The 18,753-nt window shown below is 45.3% G+C and overlaps 2 protein-coding genes across 2 annotated transcripts in view; one reads left to right on the top strand and one right to left on the bottom strand.

The window, feature by feature from the left end:
- CCNY (cyclin Y) overlaps positions 1–18,753 on the top strand; it is a 161,907-nt gene that overhangs the window by 82,062 nt on the left and 61,092 nt on the right. The gene's annotated exons all lie outside the window — the stretch shown is intronic.
- LOC146080995 (uncharacterized) lies at positions 7,714–14,199 on the bottom strand. The gene is made up of 3 exons (XM_083188812.1): positions 14,080–14,199; positions 9,857–9,966; positions 7,714–8,735 (listed from the first exon to the last, which is right to left on the bottom strand). The coding sequence occupies exon 3, from the start codon at positions 8,716–8,718 to the stop codon at positions 7,888–7,890; it is 831 nt and encodes a 276-aa protein (XP_083044938.1). The 5' UTR covers positions 8,719–8,735; positions 9,857–9,966; positions 14,080–14,199; the 3' UTR covers positions 7,714–7,887.

The following is an 18,753-nucleotide window of genomic DNA, read 5'->3' as shown; positions in this document are numbered from 1 at the left end:
CTGCGGGTTGCGGCCTGGTCCGGAGGTTGGAGCCGGGACCTGGATTTGGAGGACGGAGACGGCGGCGTGCCCCGCGAAGCACGTGAAAATACCAGACAGGCGCGGTACTGGACTGCACCCCCCTCCGGAGGCATCCCCGGGGCTGGACGGAGGGGACTCAGCCTCTTCCACCGCCGAAGCCGGAGCCCGCACACGGAGCTGCGGCATCTGACGTCACCTCCTCCTGCGCTCGCCGGCACTGACTCCCGCAGAGACGGAGAGTCATCCCATCGCCCAGTGAGTAACCCCCTGTGGGGTGTGAGCACTACTCCCGCCCCAAAGACCTGGGAGATCCCGGCCTGCTGTAGGCCCCTCCAAGACTAGCTGCCATCTCATCCATCTCCTCCTAAAAGCAGCTAGGCCCAGGCCTGTCGACAGTGAATCCCCTGAGGCACTCTCATAAGCCTCCTGACCCGGCCCTCAGCCCCGGAAGCCCCCTCCTCAGTGACCCAGCTCCACATCATCCTTTAAGTCACTGGAGACCTGCTAGCTGGGCCACTGGACTGACCTGCAGGCCTTGGACGCAGGGGTTCCTGCTAGTGCCTTCTAGTGCCTCTCATATTTAAAGGCACGGATCCCCATAACTAAGCTCCCTCCAGCTACCCTAATGTGAGCTCTCTGCCCCCATGGCTGTCACTCTGTGAAGTCCCACCACTAGCCCTCACATGACTAAGTGATCTACCATATTAACCCCCTCGGTACCACTCTTCTTTTCTACCTAAGCATTACATAAGTGCCTATACCCTATCATGCCCCCAAAGAAAGTTAAAGACCCTGTCCCTGCCAAGATATCTATGTCTTCCAGGAGAACACCTCAAGCCCCAATCGCTCACACGGGCTCCCCGAAACACATGCCAACTCCTCTGGGAGCATTTGGTGAGCCAGGCCCCCCCTCCGGATTGGCGGGGATAGACGCTGACTCGGACGAACCTGTCACGGTAAAATCCCTCTGCCAGGTTTTCTCTGCATTCCAGGCGGAGATAGCCAAGGATCTAAAACTTGCCATACGAGAGGTTAAAACGGAGCTGGTGGCGATTGGCGACAGAACGGATCATTTAGAGCGAAAGATGGAGGAGTTGGTCACGTCCCACAATGACCTTATATCCTCATTCGACCGGCAGCAATTGGAAATTACCCAATTCAAATCCAAACTTGCCGATCTTGAGGACAGGTCAAGACGTAATAACGTCAAGATCAGAGGCATCCCAGATTCAGTGGCCAACTCTGAACTCGAGGGCTATGCCTCCGCCCTGTTCCGCAAACTCCTGCCCTCCACAGACCCCAAGGACCTGTTGATTGACCGCATCCACCGCCTCCCAAGACCCAAAACAATCTCAGCTGATTTGCCCAAGGACACTCTCCTTAGAGTCCACTTTTTCACGGTCAAGGAACAGATCCTGAAAGCTGCCCGAGAATCAAAAAATACTGACACCCTGGGTGGCCTCCAGCTATTCCAGGACTTCTCCCCTGCAACTCTGGCTAGCAGAAGAGCTTTCTCCCCTATCACCACGGCACTAAGATCCCACGACATCCGGTACCGCTGGGGGTTCCCGGTGAAGCTGATCGTATACCATGAAGACCTCACTTACAACATATCCTCCCTCGACGCAGGGATTAAACTCCTGCAGGAGTGGGATATCTCCATCACAAGACCCCAAGAACCGAAACGCCCGCAGACCCTACGTCAAGAATGGTCCGACACTTGAAAGTCCGTGGGCCAGCGCGGATACCCCCACTTCTTGCGCAGTTGACTGCACCGATATGCCCCATGCTCACCTCTCCACTGGGATGAGGACTTGGCGATAAGTATCAACTTTACTGTCTATCTTGAGCTGTAGGGCCTTGGTCACTTGGACTACAGATACCCACGTTTTTTATTTTTACTGTTACTTATGTTGAGTAGCTCCCGTTTACGAATGCAGCGATTCCGCAGCGATCCCCTTTCTATAGTTGGAATTTACCTACTTAGATATGTTATGTATAGAATTAACATTGCTTCTAATGTTTTATATGTAATTTGCTAGATTACTAGATATGCCTTATTTTATATTAGCTTAGTTGAATTTAAGAGTGGCGGCCTCCTTCTTCCTTTGTCCCCCAGGAACCAGGCCACCACCCCCGAACCTCCATATACTACTGCACGAAAACTCCCCTTCTTTCCCTTGCAGTAGTCATGCGGGTCCCATTTGCAGGACCCTTTTGTTTTTTTCTTTCCTTTTACCTTCTTCCTAAATCCATTTTTGCCCCTCCCTCCTCCCTCCTCTGTCCTCCCGTTCCCCTCCCCTTCCCTCTGGACACCAACAATTCTCACTGCCCCCCCTACCGGAACCTCGGTACCCGACATAGTTATACTCAGGCTTTCCTTTGCGATCCTATAACCGACTGCCATGCCTAAATTTCTCTCATTAAATGTTAAAGGGCTGAACTCTCCGAATAAAAGAAGACTGGCCCTCTCTTATTTCCGCAAACAAAAGGCAGACATAATCGCCCTCCAAGAAACCCACTTCGCTTCCTCTAACCCTCCCATTTTCAGGGACTCGCACTACCCCACAGCCTATTACGCCAATGGCCCCTTCAAGCGGAATGGAGTAGCGATCCTATTTAACCAGCACACTCCCTTTGTCCTCCACTCCCAGACGGCCGATAAAAACGGTAGATATCTGATATTAACTGGCCTTCTAGACGACAGACTGACTACTATTGTCTCCGTTTACGCTCCTAACACAAACCAAGTATCCTTTCTACGTAAACTCTTCTCCCTCGTTCAGAAAACCTCGAAAGGCTCCGTAGTATTATTAGGCGATTTTAATTTAGCTTTAGACCCTCTACTAGACAAATCCCGGCGCCCTTCTAGCCGCCAATCCCCCAGCGCCAATCAATCAACAGTCCTACGAAGCCTCCTTTTAGAATTCGACTTATATGACACCTGGAGAACAACCTACCCGTCCAGTAGAGAATACACCTTCTATTCCCCGGCCCACAACTCCTACTCTAGAATCGACTTTATCCTATGCGATAAATGGTCCCTACAACATACCTCAGGGGTCGACATCCTCCCAATCACGTGGTCCGACCATGCCCCCGTTATATGGCAGTGGAATTTCCACCCGGCCAAACTTCCTCCCAGACCATGGCGCTTGTTCCCACACCTATTAACGGACCCTTTGGCCAAGGACACCATTCTGAAGGCAATAAACTCTTACATGGCCAACAACTCACCATCCGACACCTCCGTTACTAACCATTGGTGCGCGTTTAAGGCAGTCACTAGAGGGGCTGCCATTCAGGCCGGTGCCAACCTAAAGCGCAGGACCATATTGACCCAAAAAACGTTAGAAAGTAAACTAACTGTTTTAGAAAACCAAAATAAGACGTCCCCATCTAGCACCTTAAAAAAGGAGTTGGCTTCAGTACGCAGCCAACTTCAAAAACTGCTCCTCTCCCGCACTCAGTCTGCCCTGAATAGGTTAAGGCACAAATTCTATCTCTCTGGCAATAGATCAGGTAAACTGCTAGCCCGGAAACTCCGTGCCCAACAAGCCAGGAATAGAATTAAATGTATAATTTCCCCCAACAAAGTCAAATTTAGCAACCCTAAAGATATCGCGGAACAATTTGCGGACTACTACTCCAAGCTCTATAATCTCTCCTCAGACCCCTCCACACTACAGCCCTCCGGTGACAGTATTTCGTCCTTTCTAGATGGTTTACATTTCCCCTCTCTTTCTCCAGAACAGTTGGACTCCCTTAATGCCCCTTGGTCTATAGCAGAAATTCAGACAGCCATTAAATCACTCCCTCGTAACAAGGCCCCAGGCCCAGACGGGTTCATTACAGAATTTTACATCTCTTTCAGCGACCTCCTATCACCGTATTTAACTGAACTGTTCAACGAAATGTCCTCCATGGGGCATGCCCCCACGGAACTATTAGAGGCCCGCATAGTAACCATCCCGAAACCAGGCAAAAACCCCGCCTTCTGCCAAAACTACCGCCCCATTGCCCTATTGAATAGCGACATTAAACTATATGCCAAACTAATGGCTACTCGGATTAATCAATTCCTGCCGTTGCTGGTACACCCGGACCAGACGGGGTTCGTCCCGGGGCGTCAGGCCTCGGACAATACTAGACGAGTGTTTAACCTGGTCGACTCCCTTACTGCGGAACAAGGCCTCCTCCTCCTATCATTAGATGCTGAAAAAGCATTCGACAGATTAAATTGGCAGTATATGCGGGAGGTACTGTCTAGATTTGGTTTTAAGGACCGAATCCTGACGTCGATCATGTCACTGTACAGCTCCCCGACGGCACGGGTGTTCAGCAACGGCTTCCTATCCAATCCTTTCCAGATCTCCAACGGCACACGGCAGGGCTGTCCCCTCTCCCCTCTAATTTTCGCCCTCTCCATAGAGCCACTGGCTATGTCTATTCGTACCAACCCCAACTTACCGGGTCTCAACATAGGCCCCACTAGTCATAAACTTAGCCTCTTTGCTGATGACGTCCTACTCTTTGTGTCCGACCCCGTTAGGACCCTTCCACTCATACATGCCACGCTTGCAGCCTATAGTGCAGCCTCCTATTACAAACTTAATACAACCAAGACTGATGCCCTCCCGATTAACCTAGCAGGCTCCTTACCCCTCCTGAAATCTAGCTATAACTACAATTGGCAAGAAAACTCTATAAAATACCTAGGCATACACATACCCCCAAACATGACTTCTGTTTTTGAGGTTAACCTGACCCCTCTCCTCATCTCCCTTTCCTCCCTTTCTAAGTCCTGGCTATCATTTGAAATTTCGTGGATGGGTCGAATGGCGGCGTTTAAGATGTCCCTTCTCCCGAAACTAATGTACCTATTCCGCACCATCCCCTATGCTTTCCCCAAACGGTCTCTGCAACTGGCCACCTCCATACTAATGAAATATGTATGGTCGAACAAACCCCCAGCAATGGCTCGCTCCAAAATGTCGATCCCGAGAGCTTTTGGGGGCCTAGATCTCCCCGACCTATTCCAATACCAAACAGCATGTCTGCTAGCGCCAATTAAGCACTACTCTGAACGCGTTGCCCCCAGAGCTTGGGCGACCATTGAACAATCCCATTGCCCCTCGGTCCCGCTATCTGACTTATTTAAGATCCCAAAACATATTAGACCCCCCCTCCCAAACCTTCTCCCTTCTACGACTGCCACCCTCCATGCATGGGACCAACTGCTTACTACTCTCAGTGCCCCGACAGCCCTCATTCCCACCCTGCCCATCACTACAGTGGCAAAACTAATACCGAATTTTAACCTAAATGTATGGAAAGCCTGTGGAATCGCTTCTCTGGGTGACGCCTTGGACGCCCACTCACTACTCCCATTCACTTCCCTGCAGGAAATCTTCCCTCTCCCTGCTTCAGAAAACTACCACTATTTACAACTAGCCCACTGGTGGAAGACACACTTCCACAACCACCCCCCTTCGGATCCACATTCACAAGCAGTTCTTTCCCGTCCTTCTCAGACGCACTCCACAGGTGACATCACCTTCTGGTACAGAACCCTAACAACCCCCCGTGAGTTTATCAAAACCTCTGCTCATAAGAAGTGGGAGACAGACCTGGGCATTCAGTTTTCACCCCTCCAATGGCAACGGATCTTCCTGTCCTCTTACACAATGTCCCGCTGTCTCAACCACACAGAAAGGCATATCAAACTCATTAACCGGCTCTACTTGACACCCGACCGCCTCCATACTTTCTGGCCCTCTTGCTCTAACCAATGCTGGCGACAATGTGGGAGTGTAGCTAATATATACCACATTTTCTGGTCCTGCCCCAAACTCCGGGCATACTGGGAAGAAGTCTTCAAATTAATCTCTACAGTACTCCAAATTACTCTCCCCCCTGAACCAGCTATAGCCCTACTCCAGGTATACCCCCAGGAAATCCCGCCAGGGAAAACATATGTCCTCGGACATATTCTCATTGCTGCACGGACAAACGTAGCTCAGCAATGGAAACAACCCGCCCCCCCTCCCTTCCTTCAGGTCATCCTAAAGACGAACCACCACTTCCATATGGAAACCAGCTTCCTTCCCCAGTCGCTAAAACCTTCCTCTCCTCACTCCCAATGGTCCCCTTGGCGCAGATACATGACGGAGGGCGATGGAGCTGGACTCCTCCCCTCTGTATCTCCTCCACAAGTGCCGCAGTTCAGCCTGAACAAACAACCTGACTCTTCCCTCCCTTAGGAACAGGATCTAAGTAGTTGCCGTCCCTACTCCTGCCCCACACTGGCTTATTTGGCAGAAACGCTTGATGTAGGTGGTTTGAGACTTGTGCCCAAACGCTTATCGCTGCCAGGTGCCTATGGACTCCCATTGCTTCTTTATTTGGTTCGCTCTGCGTAGCGACATGTTATGCTCTATGGTATGCTATGTTATAATGTATCTGATGTGGTGATTTCAATTGTGTCTGTTGTCCAGCCCCTTCCCCCCCCCCCTTTTTTTATCCTTACCCCCTAAGTACTCCTTCTTCTTTTTGTACCCCATATAATCCTTTGTACCAATAAAAATTTATTGATGGAAAAAAAAAAAAATCAGCATTTATTATTTTGCTGGGAATGAATAGTACCTCTCAGTTCTGTATGTGTGCCACTTATATGCCCAGCACGTTAATGACTATAGTAATGGTACTTTACTGTGAATGCAGTGCTCCGTCATCTCCTGGGTCACTGCAGATACTCTGTGTATGTACAGTACATTAAGCACAAACAGTAAGACTGAAATATCAGTAAATAGCCTGATTGTTTATTACAAGGGCTCATTTATAACCTAGAAGATGTCACATTGTGCCCTTCTTGCATTAACGATTGGTAGCACATGCATGGCCTGATTCTTAACAGCAGTGTCCATTAGCGGTCGCCATCTGTGAAGATGCAAACTCCTTCACTATATATATGTTTGACTGAATGTGCAAGGACTGAGGGCCGGACGCACTAAGCTTCAAAAGTGATAACATGGAGAGTGATAAGCAGCCAGCCAATCAGCTCCTACCTGCCATGTCACAGGCTGTGTTTGAAAAATGTCAGGCAGGAGCGGATTGGTTAGTATTTTATCATGTTTGAAGCTTAGTGCATCTGCCTCTGAGACAGCTGCTCTTAGTGTCTGCACGCTGTAACACCAATTGGCCATGGGGTGACATCATTGAAACCTGCAACAGCCCTAAGGCAGGTACAATATTTCCACCTCATACAGTATCTCCACCTGACCATGGCTTCCTGTGAATGTGAGTTGGGAATACAGCCCAGTAAATGGAAAACATTTACATGTACTACGAGCCACTTCCCAGTCACCCATAACTTTTCTGCCACAGTCTGTGCTAACTGCAGCAGCACCTTTGTGCCTATAATTTCTGGTTCGCTCCGAGGGATTTTCAGCTATATCCACACATGTGCAGCAGCAAAAGAATCGCTCAACTACATGAATGCCAGCATTGTGTACAGATTACGTGCAGCACTGAATCAGGCCCACAGTCACTATTTTATGGCATAATGCATGGACAATAAATGTGAGTGAGAGATTGGGTGGCAGCCTAGCCTTCATTATCAATGAATTAGGATCCATTATTATTCTCATATTCCTTAAAAATGGGCAATAATTGACACTTGCATAAGGAAAGTTTCCTGATGACAATCCAGGTTTATTTTAAAACTGTGATGGTAATAATCATTCCTACAAGTGTTCTGGTCTAGCGTAGGGAGCCGGTTATAATACTGCTGTAGATATTGAGGGCATTGATACAAAATTCTGATCGCAGTGGAATGTTCACAGATCTAGTAACTAATGATAAAAGTTACGTTTCTGGGACTTGGACTGATTTGTCTTCTCTCGTGCATGTGGAGTCTGTATGTTTGGCATTTGCTATGTCTTTAACTTCAACCGTATCTGTAGAGGCATCTTTCTTTATAAAATGATCCGTGTTGACACCAACATCGGCGAAGGATGGAAAATGATGAAATATTGGAGTAGGGGACTCCATATTTCCCATGGCCACCTGTGGTACAATGTCTGGTGCAGATTCCTGCAGTGATATACAGCTGACAATTTTTGGCACTGTCGCGCTTGAATGTGATGTAGATGGACTCGAATCTTCTATGTATAATCCACTAGTGCCAGTAGTGGGCTCATTATTTCCACAAAGGGGTGTCGTGTGGAGCATAGCTGAATGTGGTTCTCCAATCACAGACTGATACATAAATAGTGGATACACTCCACTCTCAATTTCAGCTGCATCCAGCTCTTTTATTGCCGATGGGTCTCGTCGAACCTTCTTAACTGGAGGCTCTGGTTCAGGTGGCGGCTTTGGTTTCTGTTTTTGTTCCTTTTTAAATATTGTAGGTAACGCTTCTTTTTTCATGAATTTTTTTCGGATAACTTGAAATGTATAACAGTTTTCTTCAAAGTGTTGCGAACAAATTCGGAAAAGGTCACTTTTCTTGCCATCGTAAACACGCTGTGCAAATTCATCTATGTCGCCAAAGTCTTGGCCAGACTTTTGGATACTTTGCAACCATTTCTTAATGGTTTCTAGATTTTTGGGGAAAACATGGAGTGTGACATCATCCGATTCATTGAGTTTTCTTCCAGAGTAATATTTGCAATCCTTGATTATGCAGTTTGGCATATTGTATATAAGGATTCCTGTGTGCAAAGAAAACAAAACAATATATGAACAAGATTATAGTATACAACAATCCTATATTTAAGCAAAATAAATATAATTAAAAAAATAAAACCAAAGTGTGTATAAGACTTCCATGCTATTTATCTTGCTTATTGTAATACAGTATTGGTCAAGTACAAAACATTACTCTACTCTAATCCAAAACAACCAAACATTTAAGTCTAAACTAGACTTAAAAAGTGAATTTTAGGAGGTTGCACATATTGGGGCAGATGTATTAAGCCTTAACGAGAGATAAATGCAAGGGTGATAAAGAGAGATAAACATCCAGCCAATCACCTGCTAACTGCCATGTTACAGGCTGTGTTTGAAAAAAGTCAGTAAGGAGCTGATTGGCTGGACATTTATCTCTCTGTATCACCCTTGCATTTATCTCTTGTTAAGGCTTAATACATCTGCCCCAATGTATCTATATTTCATTAGTATTTAGGATTGGCCACTAATTCAATAAGCAGTTTTACCTGTATTGGGTGTTCTTGCATGATAATTGGCTGGGTGACGGATGACTCCCCGACAGTTGGGATTCCGATGGTCATTTGTACAACATCGGAATCCTGACTGTTACAAGCTGGACAGTCTGGATCCCAACGTACAGGGCATATTTTCCCTCATGGAGGTCCATGACCCACAAAGGGGCTTGAATACACTCACCCACCCTGCCAGGCTCATGACAGTCAGGATTCTGATGTTGGAGAAATGACCGTCTGAATCCCAACTATTGGCAAGTTATAACATACCCAATTGGTTGCCTAAACTTTGAGCTCTTTTTCCTAGTCTATCCTTGCTATTTTTATTAAGATATACAGTGTATCCAGAAAGTATTTGCAGCGCTCCACCTGAGCTCAATTTTGAGCTTCATGAGAGGCTGTGAATACGTGTGCACATGTGATTTCATATATATAGATATACTTTAAACTAACCAAACTGTATTTTCACTTTGTCATCTGTACTTAAAACAGTAATACCTAAATAAGCTTAACTGTGTCCAGAATCACTGTCTACCAAGTTCCAAAGCTCAATCATACAAATCATCTAGGTGTACTGGTCATGCTGGTTATGGATTTTAAAGCTTACTTACCAATATATTTAGTAGATCTTGATTGTATTGGGTTAAGAACTGAGGCCAAAGGTGAGGCTAAACCAGCCCATCGTTAAGTGAATTGCCTCAAGCCTTGTCATGTAGTTTTACTGCAATAAATGGGAAAATGTGTCACAATCACAAGTATGATATACAAAGCAAGAGAAAAGACAACTAAAAGCGCAAATCTGAGTGCGTGTATCTCTTATAGATAGATCTGGGGCAGGCGTATTCAGAGCTGGACTAATATTCAGCCTGTCTTAAGAACTATCACTGAGGTTTGAATATATTTCTTCAACTCCCTAGAAGATGCTTGAGGATGTTACGCAGAGTTCTGTAAGGGGGCTGTGACTGATGCTAGATATGAATGTTACAGAACCCCAATTGTGACTAGATCCCTAAAATAGGGGTTAAGCAAAATTGCAACTGTGGTCATAGCCAAGTTAAGACTCATGCTCACACTGTATTAATGGGGCCTACACATGTAGCGATTACAGGACATTTTCTAAGTGATCTCACTAAATTGCTTAGAAAATGCCGACATAGGAATAGGGATGCGTGGCCCCAGTGATTAATATCAAGTAGGTCGCAAGGGTGAAGACCACTGTTCTCAGCTGCATGCTGCATTTTTCAAAAGGGGAGGGTTGCAGAGCTGTTTCACGGGGGTGCCGTGAATTGCGGGGGGGGGGGGGGGGGTTGCCGCGAACCGCGGGAGAGGGGTCGCGGGGGTGTGTGTGTGTGTTTTGCTGCGAATCGCAGGGGGGTGCCGCGAATCGCGGGGTCACAGGGGGCGCGAATCTTGGGTGGGCCGGCGGGGGGCGCTCACCTGGTGCAGTGTCTTTGCTGGGCAACATGGGGAGGCAGAGGATGTCTGGCACTGTGGGCTCACTGGGCTGGTTCTCTGTCATGTGAGTCAGTCACATACCTCCCAACATGACCCTCTCCAGGTGGGACACATTGCTCTGTTTCTGGACTTCCCTCATAATGTATGATTGCCATCACCTGTTTCACACATGTTATTAATTGATTAGAAAGGTGCTTCAACACAGGTGCTGGCAATCATTAATTAAGGGAGAAGTCCAGAAACAGAGCAATGTGTCCCTCCTGTTATACACACACTCACACACTTTGAGTGACAGATGTAGCCAAATATATAAGAGATAGCTGGCTGCTTTCCACTGATTACTGGGTATCTAGCCAGTCGTAGGCTGCTGAGCTTTTCAAGCAGATGCGGTCTTGGCAACCCGAGGAAAATGTGAATAATAAATACAGGATGCCCCCTGGAATGACATGGGGATGGTCCATAATTATGTCTGTGCCACAATCGTGCTGGTACTGCACATGCTGGCTTTTTTTTTTTTTAAGTTTCAAAGATTTTTGATGAATTTTATCAATCTGAATGTGTAGCATACATGAAAAGATACATCGGTATAAATGTACATCTACTGATAATAGACAGACTCAACAGTTATGGACATGCTGCCTTTTAATACGCGTTTTGTTGTCGTTCCTCTTATGTTAATGCGAGTTTCTATAGGGCTAAGTGTTTGTCCAGGTTTTAAGAATATCCAGTTTGATTATATGCTTAAAACCTGGACTGATAGGATGCCTTGAGGACCATGTTTGTGAACCACTAGGCCAGGCTTGGCCAACGTGTGGCTTTCCAGCTGTTGTGAAACTACCAGCATGCACCAACACAGTTTTAGCATTACTCAATGGCAAAACTGTGGCAAGGCATGCTGGGACTTGTAGTTTCACAACATCTGAAGAGCTATAGTTTGGCCAGGCCTGGACTAGGCTTTCATGATTAGTATGGGCTATGTTTCAGAGATGTCAGACACAGGCTTCCTTTCTCCATACGCATGACTCGGAACAACACAGACTCTAGTTACACACCCACTACACTCCAACAAATTGAAAGAGTTAAGTGCCATCATATTGCCACCATTCAGCCCTCCCATTGTGTGCAGGGATTGTTATAAAATTGTAGGGATGGCCATCATTGCCATCGATAGTGCTAAACTATGCAATGGATGACCATCGATATTTTTACATATCAATGGTCATCCATTGTGTTTGATTGATTGGCCAGTGGGCCAATCAAAATATGGGGGGGCCTTCGCATGTGTCGGGGGCGGAGCTATGCGCCGTGTCCCGGCACTTTGAAAAAAAAAAAAAACACAGCAAAACATTGTTCCATCTGGGAGGGAAACCATCTGGTTCTCTACCATCGATGGCAAAAGAATTCAACATTGGCCATGAACCATGGATGATTTCAAATCATCGATGGTCGATGGCCATCCCTATAAAATTCAGTTTGCCTCAGAATCGGCCAGAGATATGCATGTGCTGTATGCTAAAACTTGTCTGTGAAACCAAAATCTCATGTCTTATCTATGCTTAAGTTTCTAACCCAAATTGCATACTTCTAATCCTTGCACACCATCCCCTTTCAACCAACATCACTGTCCACTAGGGTGACCAACTCTTCCCTTTAATCCGGGACACATATTAATTACACAGGTTCTGTGGCAGTTTAAAACCAGGTGAAAGCCAGCCACAGAACCTGTGTAATTAATGTGTGTCCCAGATTAAAGGGATGAGTTGGTCACCCTACTGTCCACGTTGTTGTGTTCTACTTCCACTAAAAAGTAGTTCCCTCTCCCAGAAGCTTCAGCATTCTCTTCATTTCATTCCACAAGAAATAATGTCAATTACTGGCAGATATATTAAATGGTACCCACAAAATGCCAGTGTTGACATCTACAGTGAAGAGGTGGACTTTTAGGCAGTCCATAACACTTTTTTTGCAATCTTCCTCTGTCCAATGTCTGTGTTCTTTGGCCCATATGATACCCCTTTCAGACATACTACCTGGGATTTTAGACCCGGTTCAAACCTGGGTTTTTAAAAATCCCGGGTCCATTGCAGGTGCGCAGGACCCGGGATTTTAGAGGACTAAAATCCCGGGTAGAGCCTTTGAGACATACCCTAGTCCCGGGACTGTGCGTGTGCATGTGAAAAATCCCGGGATTTTGCCGTATGTCTGAAAGGGGTATTAGTCTTCTTTTCTTCCTTTTATTGGCCAGTCTCAGATATGGCTTTTATTTGCCACTCTGCCTGGAAGGCCACCATCCTGCAGTCCTCTCTTCACTGTAGATGTTGACACTGGCGTTTTGTGGGCACTTTTGGCTTGGTCTGTACAGTATGTAATCTCTCTAGCACAGTATGCATGTTTATTTGGAATACTCCTGACTCATGTTGATTCTGGAAGTTAGTGTGTATTTAAGCACCAAGGGCGAGATGTACTAAAGGGAAAATGCGGTAAAACCCCCGTTTTACCGCATTTTCCTATGTACTATTACCCGACCGCACCGTCACCGCAGTGTAGGGTATCGCCACCTTTGGGTGGCGATACCCTATAGAAGCCTATGGGCTTCTTTTCGCTGCCCGACGCCTCCGCCGAAAAACCCGCCGACCCCCCTCCCCCCCTCTTACCTGGTCCAGGTCCTCCTGGACCCGGAAGGTAACACCTTCCTCCCCCTAGTGACGCAGCCGGACGTCCTTCCGGCTGCAGGGGGGAGGAAGAGGCGCCGGGGACAGCTTGCATAGCTGTCCCCGGCGTGAGGGATGCATAAGGGGGCAGAGAGGTGACTGAGACCCCCCGCACACCACATTCCAGGTATCGCGGGGGGCCTCTGTCACCGCATCGCGATGCCAGCCGCATATGTTAGTACATATGCGGTGGCATCGCGGCGGGGGGGCCGCGATGGGCGGCGATGTATTTTAATACATCCCGCCCCAACCCCGAATTTGTATGCATTTATATATTGAACACCTCTGAAAGCATTTGCGTATTGAGGTTCTGCTGCTGGCTCACTTAAAGCCAACATTTAACCTGGTTCTTGGTCTAAGCAGCTAGAGAGAGAACCTGTATAATCCATGAGTAAATATGCACTGCATAGTTATCTCATAGAAAGCGCCATTTGTGCATTATAATAAGCAGCAGTAGGTAGTGATCCGGGTAATAGCAGCACCCCCAGGCGCCGGTAACCCGGTCCTGATGCTCACAACTTGCTTTTATACACAGGATGTGACCGCACTAGAGTCGACAGGACGGGCCGGCAGCTGCTGCAAGCATAGGGGATGGAGCAGGCAGTTACCCCGGCGCTGCACCCGCCCATCACATCCGATTCTGGCCCTTTAAATGATGATTTACATACCCGGGAGCGTTTCCGCAGCACGGCCTGGCAGTAGCGGGGACATGGCAGGGGGAATCATCATCGCCCCTCTCGCTCTCACGTGACTGCCCACTGTCTTGTCACATGACGGGCGCGGGGAAGCCTGGGAAGGCAAGCGGCGTCGCATGCTGCACAATGCCGGGTGCTGAAGCTGATGGATGCATGGAGAGTGGGGACTGGCAGATGATGAGCCTCAGGTTTCTCTGCCTGTGTGTCTGTGCTGTGCTGCCGGTCACACATGTTAGGCATAGCGGGTCCTGTCCTGGCAGCTGGGGTTATTTTATGCGCTGCAGCTGCTGCTTTTCTGTCCTAACCTTGAAATTATTGTTTTGTTTCACGTATAAAATAGCGTTTAATACACATCGCTAGGTATGGTGTCTATAATACATAAAAATGATATAATGATGTAGCAGAGAAAGCTGATTTAAATACAAATAATATCTTGTAAATCTCATAAGTATTCCTTCCTTTATATGAAGCCTTATAGCCCATTGAAAGTGCTATAGGTCACACAGTGCCAAAGTGTGTTCATAATATTAAAGCACGTGAGACTGGTTATGTGATTGCAAGCGCAGCTTTGATCACAAACATACCCCATGGATTCCCATAAAGCTGTGTATACACGGTGCGATTTTGGCTTAAAATCGCTAGCTATTCCGCCTCTATCTCATTTTGACTAGAAATTGTGCACCAGTGATTTTTAGCCATAATCGGAGGAGCATGCTCCTTCGACCATGAAGGGCTGGCCACGAGATTCCTGGCAATTTATCTCCCACAGCACATGAAATCACTGGCAATATGGTCGCTCAGCGACCATATTGCCAGCGATATGTGCTGAAATTGCCCCCTTGTGTACACAGCTTAACACACTCAGGAACTGGCCTCTTTTTTGCAATCGCTTTCGACCATCGCCACAGCCCCACCAATTAACAATCTTGGATCACCGTAGTCTTTTTAGGACTTGGAAATTAAAGATCCTCAGTGAAGGCAGTTTCAAGCTACAACTCACTTGTAGGAAGTAAAACTTGCTTCTGTGTTTTGCGCACATGTATTTGCGAAAAACACCACCGCAAAAACATTGCTCTGCACACATCGCGTGTGCATTTCTTGTGTGCTGTGAGGTGTGCTGAGCGATCTGTGCTTAAGTCAGCTCACTCAGCACAGCTTCCCATTGCCCCGTGTTTACGGAGCTTAACCATTTGAGTGCCAAGCGAATTTGTCAAAATTGGTGTGAAAACCAAGCAAAACTTTTTGTTCATCATAATGACCTGTAATGTTTACCCTTCTATAGGAAATATAATCTCTTTTTACACAACATTTTTTATTTGAATTTATGTAACAAATGTGAGCGATGCTGGCTTTTTTAGCGGATATTTTGAAAACAGAGAGTTGAGACTCAAGAGAAATGCAAATTTTTTGTGATAAAAGAAATCACACTTTTTGAACAAATCATAAGGTGCGTACTCACGGGGGCGATTTTGTACACTATCGCAGGAAATATGGTCGCTAAGCGACCATATTGCCCACGATGGGAGTGTGCACCGGCGATATATCGCCGTGTGCGCGCTCCCGTTTTTACCCCTGTAGTGATCGCTGGTCGCAGGAACATGCTCCTGCGACCAGCTGATTACCACTGCCGGGCTCCCCCGGCAGTTTCTTTTTCATCAGCGACCATCTCTGGTCGCTGATGAAAAGGAGAAACTGAGCAATATATTGCTATAGCCATATATTGCTCAGCAATATATGGCTGAGCAATATATCTCCCCTGTGTGTACGGGGCTATAGTGGTTAATTAGAGCGCTGTGTACTGGCAATTATCTGGCACTTGGTTCGCTTAAAAGTCATGATAATTGCCGCGAAAATGCATACAGTAGGTCCACACTTTATTTTTGGGCAAAGATGTGCAAAAAATATATAGGTTCACATTTTTTTGCAAAGATTTTTTTTTTTTTTGCCGGACATATTGGATAGGGAGATTTAACAAAAAATCAGACATAAAACGGGGTGGGAGCAATGCAGTGCATTTCTAGGGCTAATTGTATGACAGCTTAAACTAGAAACCGGCGCTCGAGGCTAGATCTCAAATAGAAAAATAAAATTTGAACCGATTTATCCTAAAAATAACTTATTCCCCAGTGCTGTTTTGGACAATAAAGTCAGCTGGATATTGGGATCAATTACCAGTGGTCAATATTGTGTTCTCTAATTAGCAGCTGCTTGTACTTGCCAAAAATGGATCCACATTCGTGCTAAAAACACATAAGTTCCCAATCCTATGTCTTATTGAGGGTCCTGGTTGCTGATTATTGGGGTTATGCTTCGCATAATCCCCAATAACAGCTGGCATTAGAGAAAAGCAGGACTGCATTGAGGCTTTTTAAATTATTAGCCATCCCCACTCTGCAACCAGCTTTGTCCTAACATAAATTATCCTACCAGCCACAATATGTATTAAATAATTCTCATATACATGTTTCACGACAACCTATGATATTATATTGATACTACTAATAATTAAACTGACTCCCAAAATTGACACCACACTAACATTACAAAGTGACTTCAGAATCCAGTGCGGAGAACGAGGCAGTCTCTTATTTTGACATGTTACCACTTCTGAATTTCTTCTGTGAGCCAGTCAGCATAGGAGAAACAGTTTGTCATGTGGATAAACTGTGTCCACTCTTAAAGTATTCTGGCTTGTTCAGCAATAATTTCTTTCATAAAAAAACATGTTTGCGCTTTCAAACTAAAATATCTGTTCTAATGTAAATCATCCACTTCAATATAAATCTTCGATGACATTGTTTAAAATTCTTGCACCTAAAATAGATCCGTTGTAGTACACATCGCCTAATAATTTATAATACACATGGTTTATTGGACCACACATATCCAATAAAGATCCGATTTGCACATACAGTAGGCACTGTAAGAATGTAATTTATCCAGAAGAGGCACCATGAGGTACTTACTGTGGGATTCTGCATTTTAGACAAATCTCGCCTGTGTCTTTTTGACACTTTAGTTCTGCTACTCACAAGACACTTTTAATGCTTCATCTCTTTGTTCAAAGGCTGCGGAAGGGAATGTTAATATTTTTCAGCAAATTAGAATGAACAGAATTCCGTATATATAATTTACCCAGGGCAACTTATTTGTGGGAGCCCAATCAAAAAATTCCAGTATTTAATTATGCAATGTTAAGCCCTATCTTAAAATTATTCCACGCCAGTGATAACTCAAACTGTCAATCTAGTCATTCCCTTTTTTGCTATTACATTCATCCAGTTAGCATGCGTATACGTATCTGAATAGACTTTCCATTGAACAGCTACTTTAGTGACCTCGGGCTGTTATGTCTGTTTCTCTAGTAGGGTTCTCAGAATTCTGCTGTTATAAAGAGCTTTAGCAAAACTGAATCAAAGTAGTGATGTACAGTAGGCTTTCTGGGCCTTAATATCGTACAATTTTGTCTTTGTTGTGTAGGTTTGGTCTGTGATCATTATGATGATTGCTGCAAAACACTTAGAGGCGCATACACACGATTTTGGCTATGGTCGATTTTGACTACAGTATGTATGATTTTCCATGAACTCCCTGGAGGCCAGAACTACTGTGAAATTTTGACTGTACGATATTGACTATCCTGTACTATGGATTGTACATTCTCTAATCAAAATTGTACACACTGTGCAATATGTACTGTGTGTTCTAGCGATATGGACTATATTGTTCATATCATGCTGTGTATATGACCCATTAGAACAATAGCTGCTAAATATTGATGGCGGTAGGTAAGAAACAATATAGTTAGTACACACTAAGGTAGCTGGAGCCTGGATACAAATTACAGGCTCTAGGTGCTTTCTGTGTGTTTCTTACAGTAATATCTGTGGCATTAACACACATGGCACCATGGCATTACCACGATTTTTACCAGTCCTGAAGTATCGTATGTTTTTTCTTCACATAGGGCAGTATTCAATGAGAAAAGTTCTCCGTGTTTTATGGAGAATTTTTGCTTTTTTCGCCTTGGACGGAGCATTTTGCTCTCCAAAAGTGAACCACCCTATTCAATGTGAAATATTCGCAGTCTTTCTAAGTGATTTTCGCCGTCTCTCTCGTGTAGAAATTCTCCATCTTTTGATGGAGAGCTGGAATGTGAACTTTTAAACTAAAAGGTTTTTTTTTTTAATTTTGTTGTAAAAAAATCAGGTTTTTTTTTCTGTGAAGGGGCATGTTATTTTTATTCATGTGCTTATAGCACATGAATATATATTTAACCCCTTCCTGACACAGCATGTTTTTGCCTTCCTGACAGAGCCCTTTTTTTCAAATCTGACATGTATCACTTAAGTGGGGATAACTTTTTTTTGCTTTTACTTATCCCAGTGATTTTGAGATTGTTTTTTCGTGACACATTGTACTTCAAGTTAGTGGTAAATTTTCGTCGATACAGTCTGTGTTTTTTGTGAAAAATACCAAAATGTCGGAAAAAAATGGAAAATTTAGCAATTTGCAAAATGTTAAATTTTCTGCTTGTGAGACAAATAATCATACCACTCAAAATAGTTAATAACTAACATAGACCATATGTCTACTTTATGTTTCCATCATTATTTCAACTTCCTTTTAATTTTTTTGGACACTAGG

The sequence above is a fragment of the Crinia signifera genome, chromosome 5 (genome assembly GCF_055691185.1).
Source record: "Crinia signifera chromosome 5, ASM5569118v1, whole genome shotgun sequence".
NCBI lineage: Eukaryota > Metazoa > Chordata > Amphibia > Anura > Myobatrachidae > Crinia > Crinia signifera.
This window is presented reverse-complemented; position numbering and strand designations above follow the sequence as displayed.

Bases quoted from the DNA above. Each gene is read 5' to 3' on its own strand.
- LOC146080995 (XM_083188812.1), bottom strand. From the start codon at position 8,718: ATGCCAAACTGCATAATCAAGGATTGCAAATATTACTCTGGAAGAAAA.